The 22,348-nt window shown below is 38.3% G+C and overlaps 1 protein-coding gene across 1 annotated transcript in view; it reads right to left on the bottom strand.

The window, feature by feature from the left end:
* LOC126088102 (snRNA-activating protein complex subunit 3-like) overlaps nt 1–22,348 on the bottom strand; it is a 156,556-nt gene that overhangs the window by 10,261 nt on the left and 123,947 nt on the right. Inside the window, exon 5 of the mRNA XM_049906198.1 lies at nt 3,296–3,403. Coding sequence (XP_049762155.1) covers nt 3,296–3,403 — 108 coding nt within the window. The remainder of the gene's footprint in view (nt 1–3,295; nt 3,404–22,348) is intronic.

Raw genomic sequence — 22,348 nt, 5'->3', positions numbered from 1 at the left:
TACTATGTTTAACTATAGTGATATAGATCTTAATCACAAACCAGAATGTGAGAGTAGTGAGAATTTTGATTTAGTATGTATTAATGATTTCTTCTCTTGGTCAGAAAACAGTGTTATTGATGTATGTAAATCAGGTGATGACCGTATTGGATCTGAACTAGGCAGTGTTTTTTTTTATGTAGATGTGAATGAGAGCTTTGAAATAACTGAGGTTGGTAAGTCTGAGGCTGGTAGCTTATTGCAAATGAATGAAGGTGAGGTAAGTGACTTCGATGGAGAGGAGACTTGTGTTCTTAATGATGCTGACAATGAAGTAATTATGAAACAATATGATGATGATGATGAGTATGAGTATTTGTGGAATTTAAGAACAACAAAGTTTTCAGATTTATTTGTGAAGGATGGTGACAATACAGATAAGAAAAGTGATGAATGTGATACCAGTCCAGTCAAAGCAGTGTTTCATTAATGCCATGCAGAGTAATGATCCAAACAGGAAAAGGTGAGTTATCTGTAACCCTAGAGAATAAAGGTGAAAACTTTTGGGACCAGATTGATGATAACATAGACAAATATGCATTTTGGAATAAGTTAGCTGTGGTTAGTCAAAATTTGTATCCAAATTGGTGGAATGAAGTGAAAGAGGATCTAAGCAGGAAGTGTAATTTTGACAGTAATATATTTTGTGTTCCTTGTGTGATGTTAGTTGTGCTATGGAATCCATTCATTGTGTTCAATCTTTACCTGATAACATAAGTAACCAAAGTAATGCTATCATACCAGTAAAGTTGATAAAACCCTGTAAAGAGTGTCAATGTAGCATTTGATGAAATTGAAAACAACAATTTAGAGACAAGATCCAATATAGTAAGAATTTTGTGGAAATGTCCATTGCATGTGTAAAGATAAGAGGAGCTACTGGCAAGCAAACCAAGTATGTAAAGTGTCAGTATTTTTAACTTTTAGTACAGAAGACAAGACCATTGAACATGGATGCATGATGATCCAAAATATACACTATGTTTGCAGATTCATAAGACTAAATAGTTGTGTTTTGTTTATCAGGAATGTAGTACATAACATGATGCGATTTCTTAAGTTCTGTTTCACCTGTTGAGTGAGTTGAAATCTATGATACACTATATAGTAATGTTTTGTAATAGATTTGAGCTTTAGAATTTGATACATATATGCCATGAGACTAAACGAGTAGATCCTTTTGCAATTTTGAAATGGGACAACGTTTACAATTTGTACTGTAAAAATTAGGAACAGTATCTTAGTGTATCTGTGTGTATCACCTTGCTAGTTCATTTTTTTCCCTTCATTTAACTCTGTTTTTCAAAATTTCATATGTGAATACTTTTTAATCTTATCTGACATAAATCCTACGTAATTGCTTTTGGAGTATAAATAGGGAGAGCATATGCAGTGTGATGTGAAGAAGGTATTGAAAAGCATATTTAGTACACCAAACAATGTGAATGCTAGACAGGAAGTTACCTATCCACTGGAGCATGTGATGAGAACCGTAGGGAGGAAACTGAACGATGTGGGTAGATCCACTCCCCACACTGCAGTATGACTGTACCTTGCTTGACCCGTCAACTTACAAGAGATCATAGGTGCTGGGTAATGTACTTAAGCATCTGCAAACTACATCAGTGTTATGACTGAGATTTGTAATTTTTTTTATCAATTGTAAATGAATCTTCTAGGTCTTTAAGTATGTTGGTTAGTTTGTATGGACAATTAGCAAATAGTGTGGAAGATATTTACTAGTATAGACAAAATAACAAGAAGTATACATGTCCACTTTCATACACTGATTTTGGTCCTGAAGCTACTTGATAATGTCATCATTCAAAGCTATTTATGACTCTGTTTACTTGTATTTATCCTGAGTACTGCAATACTGTATCTGACTGGAACTTGAGTTGTGGGCAGACTCATGCCCATGGTCATCACAACTGTGTGTGTGTGTGTGTGTGTGTGTGTGTGTGTGTGTGTGTGCACGCGCGCGCATTCAATAAGAGATGCAACTTCTGATTGAGGCTATAATTACTCTTTACATATAATTGAACTTATTGATGTGGTTATGAACTTTATTCATTTTATTGTGGCAAAACATTTTTTGCTGATTTGTACCTGATGTGGTTTGGATCATGGGTTGGTCCCACACTGTAAGCTTAGGCCCTAATATTTTTTTTAATTCTTTTGTCCTTTCATGAGTCAACATACCCTTATGTACTCGTTTATGTGGCTGATTGATTCTTTGCTATAATCCTACTCATGACTGAGTATATTCTTCTGATCTGTACCCATCATTGTGAGTTTTTCGAGTCGGCTCACTTGTTGTACACTTAGGCTCTGGATTTTTTTCTCTCCTCTTTTGAAGATTTTGAAGGTGTGATTTTATGGGCATAAACTTGCAATTTGTACTTCTAGTAATTTACCTTATCACTGTATTTATTTCTAGAGTTTAGTATTATAATGTTTAGTTTTGATTTTGTAATTTTTGTCTTGTGACAGTATGTTCCACAGATCTGAAAATCTGAATGCCATGTCCTGATATATGTACAGATTATGACTTGTAAAGTAAATATTTTTCTTACGTTTTCTGTAATATGTTACATATCAGATACTTCTGTACGTCTGTCTTCTATCTTTTGGCATCATTTTGTACACAATTTGGCAAACCTTATAGTCTGTACAGACAGTGTGATATAGGAAAATGTGAAAGAATAAAAATTACAGAAACAGAAATTACTTCTCAGGCAATTCTTTCAAAAGTTATTATGTCAACTGGAACCATGACAACCGATAATATCAAAAAAATTCAGCTTCAAGAATTAACCCCTAGATGTGAAGAACTAAAACCAACTACAAGAAAATAAGATAAGTAAAAAAGTTTATAGTAAATCTTACTCCTTTCAAAGCTTATTAAAAGAGTTAATTATGAAGTGAGTGACAATCAACAAATGATGTGAGGGACGGGTAGATTACAAACTCTATTATGTTCTTATTGTAAGTGGTCCAGTTTCTGTGTGTATTTACAGGGCTAATTATAGAATTAATAAGTGTGGAAATTTTCTGTATATCTATGCAGTTGACTAAATGTTATGCCATTTCTGATGCCTACCAACTTTGAATGGATCTCTCTCTGGTAATGACTTGTACACTGGAAGCTCAACATAGTGCTGACACCTCTCAGTGAGTTAATGAGCACACTTATTAAGAGTGAAAAGAAGATAATTTTGCTCTGGAATGTTAAAAATTAGGATATATATATTACCTTGCACTATAGAACTTGCATACCATACAATACTTTGATTTTCGTGCATTTACTGTCAAAAAACGAGGATAATCTGATGTAGATAAGAAATCATCAGCATGCAACAGCCTGAAAATTAGAAAATGTAAGTTACAAAAGAGTGTATGTTTCTATTTCAAACAACAGTGTTAATAAACTGATGGCTACTGACTACAGAGAAATATTTTCTATAAAAATATATAATGTGACATATTATGCTATTCACAAAAAGGATTTTTTATTATCCCTTTTAAAGGTTTGAAAATATATCACAGTAAAATGTATCATAATGTAAGAAGTCGATCAGACAAAATATTTTTATCTACAAAATAAGTAACTTAAGTTTGTATTTTATAATAGATTAAAATGTTTTATGATGCTATCAGGTTACCACACTGAAGACATGATCAAGACACTGAAAATACAATTTACTGTCACATTACACAAAACAAGTTGCAGCTGCCAGAATGAGATTTTCACTCTGCAGTGGAGTGTGCGCCGATATGAAACTTCCTGGCAGATTAAAACTGTGTGCCGCACCGAGACTCGAACTCGGGATCTTTGCCTTTCGTGGGCAAGTGCTCTACCAATTGAGCAACCCAAGCACGACTCACGCCCTGTCCTCACAGCTTTACTTCTGCCAGTACCTCGTCTCCTATCTTCCAAACTTAACAGAAGCTCTCCTGCAAACCTTGCAGAACTAACACTCCTGAAAGAGAGGATATTGCAGAGACATGGCTTAGCCACAGCCTGGGGGATGTTTCCAGAATGAGATTTTCACTCTGCAGTTTGCAGTGGAGTGTGCGCTGATATGAAACTTCCTGGCAGATTAAAACTGTGTGCCAGACCGAGACTTGAACTCGGGACCTTTGCCTTTCGTGGGCAAGTGCTCCACCAACTGCACTGCCATGTGTCTGCAATATCCTTTCTTTCAGGAGTGCTAGTTCTTCAAGGTTCGCAAGAGAGCTTCTGTTAAGTTTGGAAGGTAGGAGACGAGGTACTGGCACAAATAAAGCTATGAGGACGGAGCATGAGTCATGGTTGGGTAGCTCAGCTGGTAGATCACTTGCCCGCGAAAGGCAACAGTCCCGAGTTCGAGTCTCGGTCCAGCACACAGTTTTCATCTGCCAGGAAGTTTCAAGTTGCAGCTGGTTTTGTACTTTGTCCATTATAAATACTATTTTACAATGTAATCTCATATCTAGCATGATTACATAAATTTTGTGTGAACAAAAATGTAAAAACTAATTATTGTGAAATTACAATATTATGGGATGTTCTTGGTTTTATAATGAGTTGCCACACAATGCTCATCAAAAACTAGCCCTTCTGATAATTAGTGAATAGGACTATGTTAGATGATTACATATGGCTGATTCTATGGGAGCCAGATTGAAGATCCATACCTTCCAAAAGAATAGAAAGGGAAAATAACCAGTAAGATGATGACATGTTAAAGAAATAAAAAGACTGTCACTCTAACGAGTTCAATATTGTTAAAAAATTACATCTTCAAATTACTGGCAAATTCTGAATGATAATCCAGAAAGCTGTGGCATTGACAGTAGCTCAACAAAATGTTTGAATTCCTTGTTTTAACATCAGAAAATAAGCAGAAATAACATGAGTACCAATAAAGAAATTTCTGAGTGCATTACTACAGAGCTACTTTACTCTCAGATTACGTATAGAAAGAAAACAAATGCCACACTTTGCTGATTTCAGTTTTTTATTACCACACACAATAAACTACTAGGTAATGAAACAAAGAAACAAAAAACATTTTCTTTGGTAAAGTATAGTCAAACAGTACCTTATGAAAGCCGGCTGGTGTGGCCGTGCGGTTCTAGGCGCTTAAGTCTGGAACCGCGTGACCGCTACGGTCGCAGGTTCGAATCCTGCCTCGGGCATGGTTGTGTGTGATGTTCTTAGATTAGTTAGGTTTAAGTAGTTCTAAGTTCTAGGGGACTGATGACCACAGATGTTAAGTCCCACAGTGCTCAGAGCCATTTGAACCATTTTTGAACTTTATAAAAATGATAATTAGACATCCTGCACCAAATATCACACTCAAGAGTTAAAATATACCCTTAGTGATAATGCATGTGTCAACCATATGTTTTTGCTGGTCCTGGTTTTGATTCATTAACTCATTTGCAGTTATTAATGTCGTGCACTGGTGTAATACAGTGGTGGTTGATACGGAAAGATGTGCTATGTGGAACATTGGTATACCAAACTCTATACCAGAGAGCCTTATTGTTCATATACCAGAAGGATGTGCACATTTTGTTGTGTAAGAATGTATAAATGAAATGCTGTCATTTAAGAAAATATAACTACAATCCAAGCAGCAGTGTTGTAATCATGCCACATGTCACAGACTGAAAGACTTGACACAATGTGTCAAGTAAAAATTGTAGCCCAAATTCCGAAAGAATTGTGGAATCTTCTAGGTGTAAAGAATTGTGGAATCTTCTAGGTATAAACTTCTGGTCGACTACTTAGCCCAGGGGTCCTCAAAATATGACCCATGGGCCAAAACTGAACCGCAAATACCATCAACCCGGCCCACAGTAATTGCTCAGACATGCGTGATATTCGACCCACCATGATTTTTTTGTTACAGTCAATCCTTGCTTATCATGCACCTCCCATTACAGGTAAACACTGGACTCGCATTCGGGAGGACGACGGTTCAATCCCGCGTCCGGCCATCCTGATTTAGGTTTTCCGTGATTTCCCTAAATCACTCTAGGCAAATGTTCCTCTGAAAGGGCACGGCCGACTTCCTTCCCAATCCTTCCCTAATCCGATGAGACCAATGACCACGCTGTCTGGTCTCCTTCCCCAAACCAACCAACCAACCATTACAGGTAATTATCTCAATGAGTAGAAGAAAATGCAAGAAATTGCCTTGCCTAATGAAGGCTATTTTGCATTAGGAGTCTGTTTGGTGTAATTTATTTTAGTCTTTAATAACCATTTCAAAAACGCCTTCTGGCCTTGACTGGTCTTTTTGGCCACTGTAAAAGAACATTAAGTCATGCATTCCCCCATAAACTACCACTCTGTAAAGCAGAAGCTCCAACGATGCTGTATTCCGTTAGCTGTGTTGATCACAATGTGCCTCACACAGCGATTGTTGTCACCCATACTACTATTCAGGATTCCACTACGATGTTGCAAAATCTTTGCAACGATGTTGCAAGATCTTTCCTTCGCCGGTACATGGTAACCCACATTTTCCCTTGCACTGTCTGTTTATGAACTGCAGTTTCCATTTGTCATTGATAACTAACATGAATTCGTTTAAGACGCTAGTGTGGCAACAGTTGTGCCTGAATTTAATTAACAATAACACTATGTTCCTTTTTCAACAGACTTTGAAGCACAGGCATAAACAAATATCTTTAAACAGCTTCCTTTAAAATATATTGCACTATAAATAAAAAATTACAATACCTATTATAAATCTGTTTGAGTATCTATTTTTTTTGGAATTCAATGCATTGATTCCTACAGACAAAGTATTTCAATTAATGAGGGTTAATGATGAGTAATATTCAGCAACGAATCATGCTCATTATGTGAAGTAACACTCTACAGTGTAAAATTTACAATGTGGATAAATAGTACAAAATACTTACAATCACTGGCTGTTTTTATTTTATGACCAGTTAAGAAACACATTTATTGAGAACTGTAGATTAAAACTGAAGAAATTGGAAAGATGTAGGCAAATGCGTAGCTTTAAGAGACTATAACAGGGGAAAGGAATACAGTAGAAGAAAAATGTGCAGCATTAAGAGACGAGATACTGAAGGAAATAGAGGATAAAATAGCTAAAAAGACAAGGTATAGCAGGAATCCTTGGATAACAAAAGAGATACTGAATTTAATTGATGAAAGGAGAAAATTTATAAATGGAACAAATGAAGTGGGTGAAAGCGAATACAAACATTTAAAAAATGAGACTGACAGGAAGAGCAGAACCGCCAGGCAGGAATTGTTAGAGGACAAAGAGGAAGCATTTGAAAATGTTGACTGCAATACTCCTTTCAAATCCTGAAGGTAGCAGTGGTAAAATAGTGGAGTAAAACGCTGTTTACAACTTGTCCCACTACCAGGCAGCAGTGTCAAGGGGCACAAAAGGGAAGCAGTGACTGAGAAGGGAGTGAGACAAGGTTGCAGCCTACCCCGGAAGCAGTGACTGAGAAGGGAGTGAGACAGGGTTGCAGCCTACCCCTGATGTTATTCAATCTGTACGTTGAACAAGCGGTAAAGGAAACAAAAGAAAAATTTGGAATACAAATTAAAGTTCAGGGAGAAGAAATAAAAACTCTGAGGTTTGTTGATGACATCGTAATTCTGTCAGAGACAGCAAAGGACTTGGAAGAGCAGTTGAATAGAGTGTACAGTGTCCTGAAAGGAGGATATAATATGAACATCAACAACTGCAAAACAAGGATGAAACTTCCTGGCGGATTAAAACTGTGTGCCGGACCGAGACTCAAACTCAGGACCGTTGCCTTTCACGGGCAAGTGCTCTACCAACTGAGCTCCCCAAGCACGATTCACACCCTGTCCTCACATCTTTACTTCTGCCAGTACCTCGTCTCCTACCTTCCAAACTTTACAGAAGCTTCTCCTGTGACCTTGCAGAACTAGCACTCGTGAAAGAAAGGATTTGCGGAGACATGGCAGTGCAGTTGGTAGAGCACTTGCCCGCGAAAGGCAAAGGTCCCAAGTTTGAGTCTCGGTCTGGCACACAGTTTTAATCTGCCAGGAAGTTTCATATCAGCACGCACTCCGCTGCAGAGTGAAAATCTCAATCTGCAAAACAAAAATAAGGGAATGCAGTCAAATTGAATCAGACGATGCTAAAGGAAACAGATTAGAAAATGAGACACTTAAGGCCAAAGCAGAGAGGATATAAAACGTAGACTTCCAATGGCAAGAGAAGTACTTCCAAAGAAGAAAAATTTGTTAACATCAAATGTAGATTTAAGTGTTTGGAAATCTTTTCTGGAGGTGTTTGTGTGGAGTGTAGCCATGTATGGAAGTGAAACATGGACGATAAACAGTCTAAATAAAAAGACAATAGAAGCTTTCAAAATGTGGCGCTACAGAAGAATGCTGAAGATTAGAAGAGTCGATCATGTAACTAATCAGGTGGTATTGAACAGAATGGGGAGCCAAGGAATCTGTGGCAAAACTTGACCAAAAGAAGAGATCAGTTGATAGGACATATTCTGGACATCAAGGGACCACAAATTTAGTATTGGAAGAAAGTGCAGGTGGTAAAAATCATACATGGAGACCAAGAGATGAATACAGTAAACAGATTCAGAATGATGTAGGTTGCAGTAATTATTCCAAGATGAAAAGGCTTGCACAAGATAAGAGAATCATGGAGAGCTGCAACAAACCAGTTTTTGGACTGTAGACCGCAACTCCAAAATAATGTAGTTGAACACTTTAACTGTAATTAATTATATGAGATTTCCTGAAAATTAAAGAGACTTATGTTGCTGTAACTTAACACTTACAACTGTTTGCAGTTATGGATCAAGTTTACTAGCAGAAATTATCTGCAGTGACTTCAAATGTTCAGCAGTTAGTTTTGATTTGAAAATATTTTCTGTACATTTATTTTGGAGCCCCCTCCACACAGACATAAGTAGTGGCAAAAGTGGAGGAAAGTCACAATAAACTTACACAACTGATCAGACTGTGTGAGTGGAAGATTCTTATAAAATTACAGTAATTATGAATTTAAATAGTTGTCTTCATAAATCTTGCTACATTGTAAATCAACCATTTCCATTTGAAGTTCTGCACCAAAAGTTTCTACATTGGCATTAAAAGAATTTTGAAAAATCTTGGTATATTTGCAATTGCATCAAAATCTGAAAATCAATACTCAAATTTTATTTTTAAAGAACTCAACAGTGAAATCTACCAAAAATGGAGTCTCTGACTGTTGACTGAATGTTCATGTATTAAAATGTGTGAAACATTTTTTGGTCAGTTGAGACTGAAACAAAACAGTTTTTTGTGTAAAGGATTTAATATGAGTGTAGAAATCAGGCATTAGCTGGTTTTTCTCCTTGTAATTTAAATTATGTACTTTTAATTTATATAAAATGATAACTTCAACAACCACTCATTTGGTTTGTAACTCTGCCAAAGGACGATTCCTTTCATTCAAGAAAATTGTGATTGTTGTTCATAGCTGAAGAAATTACATCACAGCTTTTCCACAGCAAAGGCAGCGTACTACTGTATAAGATGGTAAGTCAATATCTTCAATAAACTCAAGGAATTGACAATGATTGAGTGACTGTAATGTTGTATAATTAACAGCAGACATGACTGGCTTTACAATTTCTGACATATCCAAACATTTTCTGCACAAAGACTGTTGATGAATGATGCAATGCACTATTAAGTTTTGACCCACCGTCATTTTCTACCAACTCTGACACAAGAGCAATAAAATCTTTATTTTTATCTTTTTTTTTTCTACACATTTTTCTGTCACTTTCAGATGTAATACACTTTAAGTTTTCCACTAAACAGTATTTTCTCCTCCTCTAAATATTTCTTCCCCAGTGGTCATGGCCTAAATGCTGTGAACATCAAGAGGCTCTTCATACACTTAATAATTTTTGTTTATCCTTCGAATAAAAATTAACACCAGCGCAATACCCGAAACATCTGTTGACTCATCCACAGTGAAAGAAAACTACTCTAAGTGTCAAGTTTTCTCATACAATTGAGTTAGTATATTTTCAGCAATATCGCTTACTCTTCGACGCACAGTTTTTTGCTGACAAACAGGTGTTTTTACATAGATCAGCTTTCTCTGGGCACATTTCTTCAACTGATGCAAGCATGAAACCCTTTATTAATTCACCATCAGTAAATGACACAAGGAAGTAACAAGTTTTTTTGAAAGGGCATTACAATGACCAGCAAGAGTGATATTTATTTGCAGCAATGTATATGAAAAGACATTAAGGCTACATCTGAAGATCAAACAATAAGCTCTTCACTGCGTAACGACAACTGCAGTGCCACTCCAGTACTAGTGTATCAGGTCTCAATAAAACTTAAAGACAGTCTATAGGTAGGTCTTGGTCCTTGGGAATGCTTTACACTTTGAAAATAGCCACTAAACAAGATGAGACTTCTTTGTCAACTGGCAGATACTGAAAATGCTCTTGTCAACAAAGATAACCAGTTCATAACATTAAATATGTGTTGATATCAAAACACCATAGACAAGGAAACCCAGCAGAGTGAGTGATGAAAGAACTATGCCATCTTTGTCAGACCTTTTCTTCCAACAAACATCTGAGATGGGCTAACTTAACACCCGACTCCAAAAAAATTTTAAGCAAATTACCTCATTTGAGTACATCATGGGTGAAAAATAATTATTTAAGCCATTACTTTCCTTATTAGCTTGGCAACCTTCTGAGAATAGTAAATTGTTCATTGATGCTAAGTTAGTGTTTCAATCTTTTGATTCTACATGCTAACAGAGGTTAGTCAAAATATGACAATAAAGCTATTGAACCAATGTTTTGTATTGGTGGATCAGTAATGGCAAAAAGTCATGTTAGAACTGCCAAAATCAGTACAAAGACTAGAAATATTTTGCTTGTATGAGGTGCCTTTAGTAATAAGCAAAATCCCTCATCCCAAGGCCTTATTGTTGAAAGACCTGTCACATGAATCATTAAAGAGCAGTATAGTGTAGACCATACAAAACAAGTTTTGCATCCGAAATAAGTGTAGGGCAGACAAACATAATGTTAGTTACCAATTTTTTGTATTTTTCTATGTTCTTTACTGACTATTAGTACAGTTGCAATATTTTTTTTCTAGGAAAAGTGTTATTGATTTAGGAATTTACTGATCCATACTCAAACTGTAATTTCCAGAAATAAACTCACTATGAATATATCAGGCTACTGTGTAATGGTGGACACCTAATCAAGTGCATGTATCATATTGTTCTAGAGAAGAGTAATGATATGAAGTCTATGTTGTAATATGAGTGAATTGTATGGATCTCAGTTAAGCACAATAGTGGGAACTGAAACATACTGATAAGGAAGACGCACATCTCCTGTTCTGTAGGATCGTGACCATTTCTATCCTCTGGGCCATGCAGACAAGCCTTGCTTGCAGACTGATTATGGGGTTGTGGGGGGTGGGGTGGGGGTGGTGGGGGAGTGGGGGTGGGGGGTGAGACTGTCTGTCTGTCTGTGAGGACTGACTAGTATCATCTCTTTGGTTCCAATTTTCTATTTTCTTTTCCTTGCCACACAGTCCAAACACTGCCCTTAGCCACTCTATTCACAAAGACAATACCACTGTGCAAACTTGTCCCATTTCTGTTCAAATCTTCAATAATACATATTTTGTAAGCCCATTTCATATCTAATCACTCAAAGACCTTGCTTAGGGAGGGAGTGCAGTATTACTCAGAAACCATGTTAAGTGAAATCTTCCTCCAGATCCCCAAAGACCATGTTTAAAGAAGAAGTACAACATTATTCAAAATTTGTTTTTTCTACAGAGTTGTGGCACTATTCATATTTTTATGGGGAAGGTACAGCTCAAAACAAGATTTAGAAAGATATAGGCACTACAAGTACAGTTCTGTCAGCCCACAATTTAAGCTCATAAAATAACACACTCGTATAATGGCTTATATTCCACTACAGATATGAAATGGTGCTAAAACAAATTGTTAATGATACAGAAGGTAAATTTTGATAGTCTGGTGCGTGAACCATTTACAAGCGCAAGTGAATTGTTGTAAAATAATGTAGATGTATCTACAATCATATAGGACCATGGGCAGTTCTGGTCGAGATTGCTGTGTTGTAGGCAGTGGTACCCTCCAGTTGTACTGAACAAAATGTAAGTTCTTGTATCAGTAATATTTAGGTACTGCTATATCTGGAGTTGTGCGAGAGAATGGACTCCATATCTGAAATGTGGGATGCATTCAAATTTAGGGATCTGTAATGTCCCCTTGATGGTTCTATTATGCTGAATGCTGCTGGAAAAGGCACATTGAACCTTAAGGAGTAGTATGTACTTCACATTGCACTGTGCGAAGCATTCTATAGAAATTATAAACAAATATAATCTGAATGAGGATGTTTGTAATGTCTGATAGTACTAGATGGATCAGTATTGAAATATAAAGCTTGGATGCTTAACAGGAACTGTTCCCTTCTAGTAGTACACATAACTACTTGAAACTAAACGTTGTTACAAGAAATATAAAACTGTATATCACAGATGGGTCATGCGGACCAATACTGCAAATTTCTCGGATAAAAATTGTGCCTGTAAGAACAAACATGGAATAAGTGTCTTGCCATATTTCTGTTAGCAAGTTTACACTTTGAGAAAAGGAACTCAGTACCTCCATTAAATTGCTCACAGCTCGTGGTTTAGTGGTTAGCATTGCTGCCTCTGGATCATGTGGACACGCGTTCAATTTCTGGGGATTTTCTCCACCCGGGGACTGGGTGTTTGTGTTGTCCTCATCATTTCATCACCATTCAGCAAAATGGCGAGACTGGACAGTGAAAAGATTGGGAATTTGTAGGGGCATTGACAACCATGCCATCGAATGCCCCACAAGCCAAAAAACATCACCACAAGGACTGTGAATATTTAACAGAAATTGTACTGTACTTGGGTTGCAGTTTTAATACCTGATTACAGTCTGAAGTGTTACACTGCAGAAAACGAAGAGGAAGAGGATGTGTTTCTATTTTTGTTAAAAACTGTGTCATGTGTAATTCAATTAATGTACATGATTTTTATCTAAACTAATATTCTGAAGCATTTGTCATTGAGCTGTCAGTAAATAATTCTTGTTGTTAACTGTAGCGATATATGGGGCACCTTCTGATAATCTTGGAATCTTTATTATTAGTAAAATATTGAATGGTCTCTTTGACCATGGTGGTCAGAGGTGTAGTATTAATCCACATCTACATTTATACTCTGAAAACCACTGTTCAATGCATCGCAGAGGGTACATGCCTTTGAACCAGTTACTAAGGTTTCTTTCCATTCCATTCGCATATGGAGTGTGGGGCAATCTCCTTTGTAGACTGACTGCACTTCTCAAGTATTCTACCAATAAATCAAAGCCTGCTACCTGCTTTATCCACAACTGAGTCTGAGATCATTCCATTTCATATGCTTACAAAGTGTTACACCCAGGCATTTGTGTGTGTTGGCTAATTTCAGCTGTGACTCGCTGATATTGTAGTCATTTATCAAGATCTGACTGAATATTTATGCAGCTTTTTTCAGACAGTACTTCATTATAAGTAACCACATTATATGTAAAAAGTATGAGGTTATTATTATTATTATCTGCAAGTTCAGTCATATGATATTTGCCACAATAGAACTGAGCTTCAATAGAAGATAGTTGGACACATAAATGAAGAAACAATTAAGGTGTTTAAATCATGCCTCAAAATGTGAACTGGAGACATCTACATCTACACGGCTACTCTGAACCCCACATTCAAGTGACTGGCAGAGGCTTCAATGAACCACTTTCACACTATTTCTCTACCATTCTATTCTTGAGCAGCACGTGGGCAAACTGAATACTTAAATCTTTCCAAGTAAGCTCTGATTTGTCTTATTTTGTTACAATGATTATTTCTTCCTGTGCAGGCAGGAATCAAAAAAATTATTTTCACATTTGGAGGAGAAAATTGGAGATTGAAGTTATGTGAAAAGATCTTACCACAACACCTTTGTTTTAAAGATTACCAGCCAAGCTCACAAACCATAGCTGTGACAGTCTTACCACTGTTTATTATTTGTAATCGGGAGAACAAGAACTCTTCAGAAAATTTGCACTCTTTATTGCCTATTAGTTAATAACTTGCTGTTTTTTTGACATAAAATTAAATATAGGATATATAAAACCAATACTGACTAGAGATAGGCAAGAAATTACACATTTCTTCAAACCTTAGTTCCTAGCATTTTTTTCCTCTCTAATCTTGCTACAGCTTTACATGATGTGCTTTCCTTTCTGTGAAAGAATCTATTAACTCATCAAATTTCGTCAAACGTTCTGCTACATGAAAAATCGAAATGTTGTTACCTAATACTGAAAAATCTGTTAACACAAATAACACCCAAGACTGGTGTGGTGAGACTGTTTTGGCACAAATGGCCATTTTTATAAAACAACAGAATATAATCCAATAAGTACCAATATCAAATGCGTGTTTGGCCTACTACAAGCAAAATGCTTGATGTTAGAAAATAGTTTCACTTTTCATTTATACGCACCAGCTTCTCAAGCATGAGATCGAAAAGTAGTATTACGAAATTTTTATATAAATTTGGAATCGCCATATTCTTCCATAATTTGCATGATGTCACCGTTTCTTCTCCTTCCTCGTTCTAACAAACAATCTTGTCATCACCAGTTCTGTAGCTATTGCTACCACTGTCAAAATTTGTTCACCGATTAACTTCACTAACTCTGCCAGAATCACAGGTTTAGTTATCCCCCGATTATTTCCCGGTTAGGCGTTATTATGTGCTTGAACAACACGTTTTCTGCGTTACTTCCAGAACAGAACTTACGCGGCTGCTAGCCGGGGACTGTACTACTGGTCCGTACTAGTGTAGTGATCTGGCCAAAAATTTCCTGTCAAAATTTCATTTTCTTGGACACACCGAGAAGATAATACATGATCTTTCTCACCTGTTATTCCTGTCAATCGTTTATTTCCATTCTGGTAGTCTGAATCTATGGATTTCGCTAGTAATTATAACAATGCTGATCTTTCACAAACCCAATCAACCACATAATCAGACAGTGATTGACATTCAATCGTTTGGCTTTACTCCCTCAGCTCGTATAGCCCCGTCCCCTTTTGTCCGCGAAAAGTTTATTTCTAGATGCGACGAGGATTCTCCTGACAGAGACATCACATACACTACGCATGCATTCAAAAGTCAACTTATGATTCATTCAGAAAACAACTTAAAGTGTGTTCAAAAATGTCCACAACCAACATGGAAGCGTGTCAAAATCATATGAATAAGCGCTAGACAAACATGTGCTGGATGCTAGGTGCTTTGTGAAATAAGTTTTTTTCCTCAAGAATACGAATTTGGCGTCTCCTTTTCCTGGTAGCATCTAGCTGCTTGCTGCGACTGCTTGCACAGCCAACAGCCACATTCCTGTTGCCAGACGCGGGATAATTTGCTACTTAAACATGACTCAACTGCGCAAGTGCATGAGCCCGCGCATAACTGCTAAAACAAATCAAATGTAAACAGATGCAACTTCACGGTCACTGGAGGTAATTTGTTGTTATGAAGCACTGCATAGTCTTCCTAAAGCCTTTGACATGTTTTCAATTGGCAGACGCTTGTACGAGCAATGTGTGTCGTTGTTATATACGGCGCATTTCCTTTGCAATTTAAGTTATTTTCGTAATGTAATTTCTTAAGACTTTCCCGGCATTTGATGACATCTCGTGGAAATCTGGTTTTCTGCCGGATATCAGCATCTTCCAAACACGATATTTTGACGTCATTACTTGACGTCTTCATCAGGTGATCCCTGAGACTGGCTGCTTGCTGGACCGGGTCGCATATTTATGCCTGCCCGGTGCCTGGTGTTCTGTTTGCCGTTCCCCAGTCGGTCTGCGCCCGCGAGTCGCGCTATCCTGCCACTCTAGGTGTTCCCTATTCCGTCCGTGCCCACTCCGGCCACCTCCAACTGCGGTCGTGGCCTCCTGGTGTTGCCTTCTCGGTCCGCGCTCGTGAGTGGCGCTCCCCTGCCGCTCTGGACGTTCCCTATTCCGTCCGCGCCCGCTCTGGCCGCCTCCGACTGTGGCTGAGGCTTCCTGGTGTTCCCTTCTTGGTTCATGCCCACAGTGTCCGGATGTCTGAAGCTCGTTGTTGGTGTTGGAAACATATTTTCTCCGGTATTGCTTCAGAAGTTCAAATGCCGGGTTCCACACAGTGCTTAGCTGGTATCCTGCTTCCCAGTTAATCAGGTTTTGTGCCCTCTTTATCTCTATAGATTCAGTCATGACACTATCCCAGAACCTGGGGTCTGGACCATGACCTTGGTGTTCTCATAATCCATGGAATGTTCCAACTCTAGACAGTGTTCTGCTACTGCTGATTTTGTGGCCTGCCTTAGCCTGGTATGTCGCTGGTGTTCCTTACATCTGATTTCCACCGTTCTGGTCGTTTGGCCAATGTAGGACATACCGCATTCACAAGGAATATTGTAAATGCCAGGCATCCTTAAGCCTATGTCATCTTTGACTGTTCCAAGTAAAGCCCTGAGTTTGCTAGGTGGGCAGAAGACACTCTTGATGTTATGTTTCATTAGTATTCTGCGGATCTTGGCAGAAACAGGCCCGGCATACGGTAAAAATGCCAGCTTCTTGATTTCTTCTACTTGCTCATTCTCCGGTGTATCCTGACGTCTGGTGGGATGTAGAGCTCTGCGGATGTCCCTGGATGAGAATCCGTTGTTAGCAAACACTTTTTGAAGATGTTCAAGTTCCCCTGCCAGGCTGTCAGAATCAGACAGTGTCTGGGCTCGGTGTACGAGTGTTCTAAGCACACCGGTCTTTTGTGCTGGGTGGTGGCAGCTGTTGGCCTGTAGGTATAAGTGTGTGTGTGTTGGCTTTCGGTACACACTGTGGCTGAAGGTGCCATCCGCCTTCTTCTTCACAAGGACATCCAGAAACAGAAGCTGACCCGCCTATTCTAGCTCCATGGTGAATTTATTTTCATTTTTTTCTCTCGCTTATGTTTTATTGTTGAAGTGTTATTCTGCAGTAGCGGGATACAGTAATATCCTTTGTTAGAGTATCGGTTCTTACCAGTCAAAATTACAAAAATTTAACTGAAAACTAAAACAATGAAAAATTCCCGGAATTCTAAAAATATCCCGGTTTTCTCCTGGATAAAAAAATTCCCGGGTTTTTTCTGGATCTCACAGTTGTCCCAGGTCCTATACACCCTGTTCTCCTGTTGCCTCCAGTAAGAACTGCGTCTTGGTCTAATATTTTGTGGAACAATCCAGTAAAGGTTTACTGGGTTGTTCCACAAAATATTTCTTTCTAATCTGTAAAACTGACAAAATAGCCACTTTGCAAACAGCAACATTTTCCATCTCCTCATGCCTCTTTTTTGGAAAAGGAAAATGGTTGGTGATGGTTCATTTCCTTTCTTCGTCCTCACCAGATTTTCTTTTAGGGGACATGGTAGAGACATGTTGAGCTGTGTAGTTGCTCTGCCACTCTCGAGTTCTTTTCTTGTAAAGCATCTGGTGAATTTTTCTTACATCTTGCATGGTAGGTTCATTACACCTTAGTTTACAAAGGGATGTCTACAATCAGGCTTCTTTGGAAAAGCCTTTGCTTTGTATCTGAAACAAAGTCCCACACTCAAGTACGTAGAAGCAGTATCTGTACACGCAGATAAAATAAAAGGGATGATAAGCACGACAAGCTAAGTTAAAAAATCAAGTAGTGTACATAAAAAGGAGTGATTAAGCCACATGACTGATACAAAATTTCACTCCTTTCTCCAGTGGCTGCTCAATTCTCCCCAATGGACAACTTCAGTGTAACTGAAACTGTGAGCAATCTGGCAACTGTATAAATGAAGTGCATAGTATAACTACATGCGGCCACGTGCACTCCTTGCTGCTCCCTGCGATATCTACTGCATTTAATACAAATTTTCTACACTTTTCCTATGCACTACACTTTTCCTTTGTTTCCATACAGCTACGAGTTTCAATTTTACAGGAACTGTCCACTAAATTGGTCAGACTACACCACTGTGTAGAGGAGAACATAGACTGTACCACAAATTAGTTGAGATTCTGTGATAACAATTAATGTCAACACAGTTTTCACTACATAACACTGCTTTAGTAATACTTTTCATGTTCTTATCTTTCTGATTTGGAAATATTTCTCTTTCACTGATCAGGGTGCCTTTTCCATTTCTGGGAGGGACTGTCGCCCTCAGTTTGGTTCTGGTCATTTGTAACTACTGCTACAGACTCAAATTCTTGCAGAATTCCTACTATTTCAATTATTCCCACTCCATTTGTACCAGCTTCTTCATTTAAACCACCCACAAAATCACTCATTTTCTACGAAATTCTCATGTAAATACACCAACAAACACACTGCTGATCAGCTGAACAGTATTTATCGGAGCATTTTTCGACAATGTGCCAGCAACAAGAGCTTCATGGATGCATATTGCATTCACTACAGAGCAGCCAAAATAGCTCTGAATAATTAAAATATACCTTATAATTGTAATAAACTGAAAGACAGCTTTGAATGTCTAGACTGGTAAGTCTGTAGTTTGGCATCCCGACATGATATGGTGACCACTGTGCCTGTCGAACTTGGTCCCTTTCACAAGCATTGGTCATTTAGGAGGCTTTGCAGTCAAAAACAACGTGCACTTAGTGGCTTTAGCAACCGAACATGATTTTCTACAGCCTTTATCAATGATTTACAGTGGATTTTGCACCCTGAAACCTATTCCATCACATAGGAACTGAAAAAAATCTGTACAGCTATGTGCCCAACTCAAAATCAATTAAAAATGTATTTAGGGCTTTTGTATCTGGGCTATGCACTACACCAGAATTCCCAACTTTTTTAAATGAATATAAAATTTTTCTATTGAAAATTTTTTAAAATTCCTGTTAAAATTATTTTTGTTTCATGTTACTGATGAGTTAGGCAGTTTGTTAAACCAAATCACACCATTGAGAAATGGACTTCAGTCTAATGTTTCTAATTTTGCTATTTGCCAAAAATAGCCAAATTTTGTCCAGGAGTTGCTATCATGTACATTCCTACACTTACTTGTTTCATCTGATTAACTGAAATTGATGCAAAGAATATGCTGTTAATTATTTATGTTGCACAGACACTTGACTGTATAAATCTTATTGACCTCTGTAACAACAATATTCTGTTTGAGTGTATTTCTGTTCCACATCCCCTAAGTCAATGCAGTGGTTAAAAAAAGGATATAGACAGATTGTTAATGGTTGGCTAGGGACTATTCTTGACAGCTAAATATGGGGAAATACAAGCTACACCTGATATTTTCACATACAAACTTACCATAGTTTACTCACCAAAGATCAAATTAGTTACCAGTTTCTGTTGCCAATATACACTGAAGCACCAAAGAAACTTGTATAGGCATGTGTATTCAGATGCAGAGATATGTAAACAGGCAGAATAAGGCGCTGTGGTCTGCAACACTTATATAAGGCAACCAAGTGTCTGGCACAGTTGTTAGATTGGTTACTGCTGCTACAATGGCAGGTTATAGAGATTTAAGTGAGTTTGAACATAGTGTTATAGTTGGCATGCAAGTGATGGTACACAGCATCTCCGAGGTAGCAATGAAGTGGGGATTTTCGCGTACGACCAATTCCCAACTTATTGTGAATATCAGAAATCTGGTAAAACATCAAATCTCTGATATAGCTGCTGATGGAAAAGATCATGTAAGAATGGGACCAACAATTACTGAAGAGAATTGTTCAATGTGACGAAAGTGCTACCCTTCTGCAAATTGCTGCAGATTTCAATGCTGGGCCCTCAACAAGTGTCAGTGAACAAACCATTCAACGAAATGTCATCGACATGGGCTTTCGGAGCTGAAGGCCCACTCTTGTACCATGGATGACTGCACCACATAAATCTTTACACCTCGCCTGGGCCCATCAACACTGGCATTGGACTGCTGATGACTGGAAACATGTTGCCTGGTCGGACAAATCTCGTTTCAAATTGTATCGAGCGGATGGACAAGTGCGGGTATGAAGACAACTTCATGAATCCATAGACCCTGCATGTCAGCAAGGGACTCTTCAAGCTAGTGGAGGCTCTGTAATTGTGTGGGGCGTGTGCATTTGAAGTGATATGGGACCCCTGATACGTCTAGATAAGACTCTGACAGGTGACACGTACATAAGCATTCTGTCTGATCACCTGCATCCATTCATGTCCACTGCGCATTGCGACAGACTTGGGCAATTCCAGCAGGACAATGTGACACCCCACACATCGTGAACTGCTACAGAGTAGCTCCAGGAACACTCTTGTGAGTTTAAATACTTCCACTGGCCACCAAACACCCAGACATGAATATTATTGAGCATATCGGAGATGCCTTGCAACATGCATTCAGAAGAGATCTCCACCCCTCGTACTCTTATAGTTTTATGGACAGCCCTGCAGGATTCATGGTGACAATTCCCTCCAGCACTACTTTAGACATTAATCAAGTCCATGCAATGTCATACTGCAGCACTTCTGCGTGCTCGGGGGCGCCCTACACAATATTAGGCAGGTGTACCAATTTCTTTGGCTCTTCAGTGTACTATTTATATTATTTACATAGGAGTGATAAGAAGAGTCAGTTATCAATGCCAATAACTGAGAGTTTTTGACATTCACCTGCAGGCCCTAATCATTGAATTATTTATTGATCTCCATAATAATATTCATTTGTTTAGGTCAGTAATAGATGTTAGTTTGAAAAACAAAATCTCTAATAAGGAATTGTCACAACCCACAGACTTGTCTGAACACAGCAGTGCTCTACTAGGCTGACATTTAAACTCTATAATGCCTGACACTAGTGTTGTCATGAACTAGTGCAGAATTAATTGTTCACATAGTGCTCCCAGTGCTGTGTCACATGATGTAACCAAGTGAACTGCAGCTGTCAAAGCAGTTGCATGCCCAGCTGCCAGAGGCACTGTGTTTTTATGTATTTATTCCTTTTATTCCTTGTTTGGTGAATTTTTATATCTTGTTGTTTGCACCTTGTTTTCTCACTGTTACTGGTGACTACATTCACTAATTTAAAAAAAAAGGGGGGGGAAGGATCAATTGCTCTGAGCACTACAGGACTTAACTTCTGAGGTCATCAGTCCCCTAGAACTTAGAACTACTTAAACCTAACTAACCTAAGGACATCACATACATCCCTGCCCGAGGCAGGATTCGAACCTGCGACCATAGTGGTCGCGCGGTTCCAGACTGAAGCGCCTAGAACCGCTCGGCCACACCGGCCAGCTTCACTAATTCCCTTTGACAAAGAATTATGTTTTCTGCAAGGGATCAGTATGTTAAAATATGGATCTTTTTTCTATCGATTAGCAAGGATATCAGTACACGATGCACCAAAAATAAAGTTCTTACACCTCCAGATGAATGTTTGATTGCTAGTTTTCTGCTAATAAACATGTCCAAGCAAAAGTTACTGTATTTACTCGAATCTAAGCCGCACTCAAAGCTGAGCCGCACCTGAAAAATGAGACTCGAAATCAAGGAAAAAAATTTTCCTGAATCTAAGCCACACCTGAAATTTGAGACTCGAAATTCAAGGGGAAAGAAAAGTTTTAGGCCGCATCTCCAAATCTAAATAAAGTTAGTCCATTGTAATATGCGACACAATTTAGGTCGAATGAATGACGATACAGCTACAGTAGTTTGGCTTGAGTTGTAAGCTTAGCAGTTAAGCTTTACCAGGTAGTCATTGCTATGCGTCAGGCGGTCCGTCTGTATTTATACGGGTACCCTTCCTTATCCACGTGCTTCGTCTGGTTTGAATTGATTGCTTATTTTTCTTTGATCTGATAAGTGCCATTCTCTTTGTTATAGGTGTTTACGTCACTCTAAGCTGAAAATGCATTACTGTACTGTGTCATACATTGTTTGTCGCATTCTGATAGTGCGTGGTTATGGCCTGTCACCGCTTGCTTTTGTGCACGCTACCGCCGCTTAAAAGAGAGAGAGAGAGAGAGAGAGAGAGAGGAGAGAGAGAGAGAGAGAGAGGAATCGTCTCATTAGCGAAACAATGCAAGAGACTGCTATTTGTTGTCACTTACACTGCTGCTTCCTTTGATAATGATCAACA

The sequence above is a fragment of the Schistocerca cancellata genome, chromosome 6, assembly GCF_023864275.1.
Source record: "Schistocerca cancellata isolate TAMUIC-IGC-003103 chromosome 6, iqSchCanc2.1, whole genome shotgun sequence".
NCBI lineage: Eukaryota > Metazoa > Arthropoda > Insecta > Orthoptera > Acrididae > Schistocerca > Schistocerca cancellata.
The sequence above is the reverse complement of the archived record's forward strand: the minus strand, read 5'-3'. Positions and strand labels throughout refer to the sequence as shown.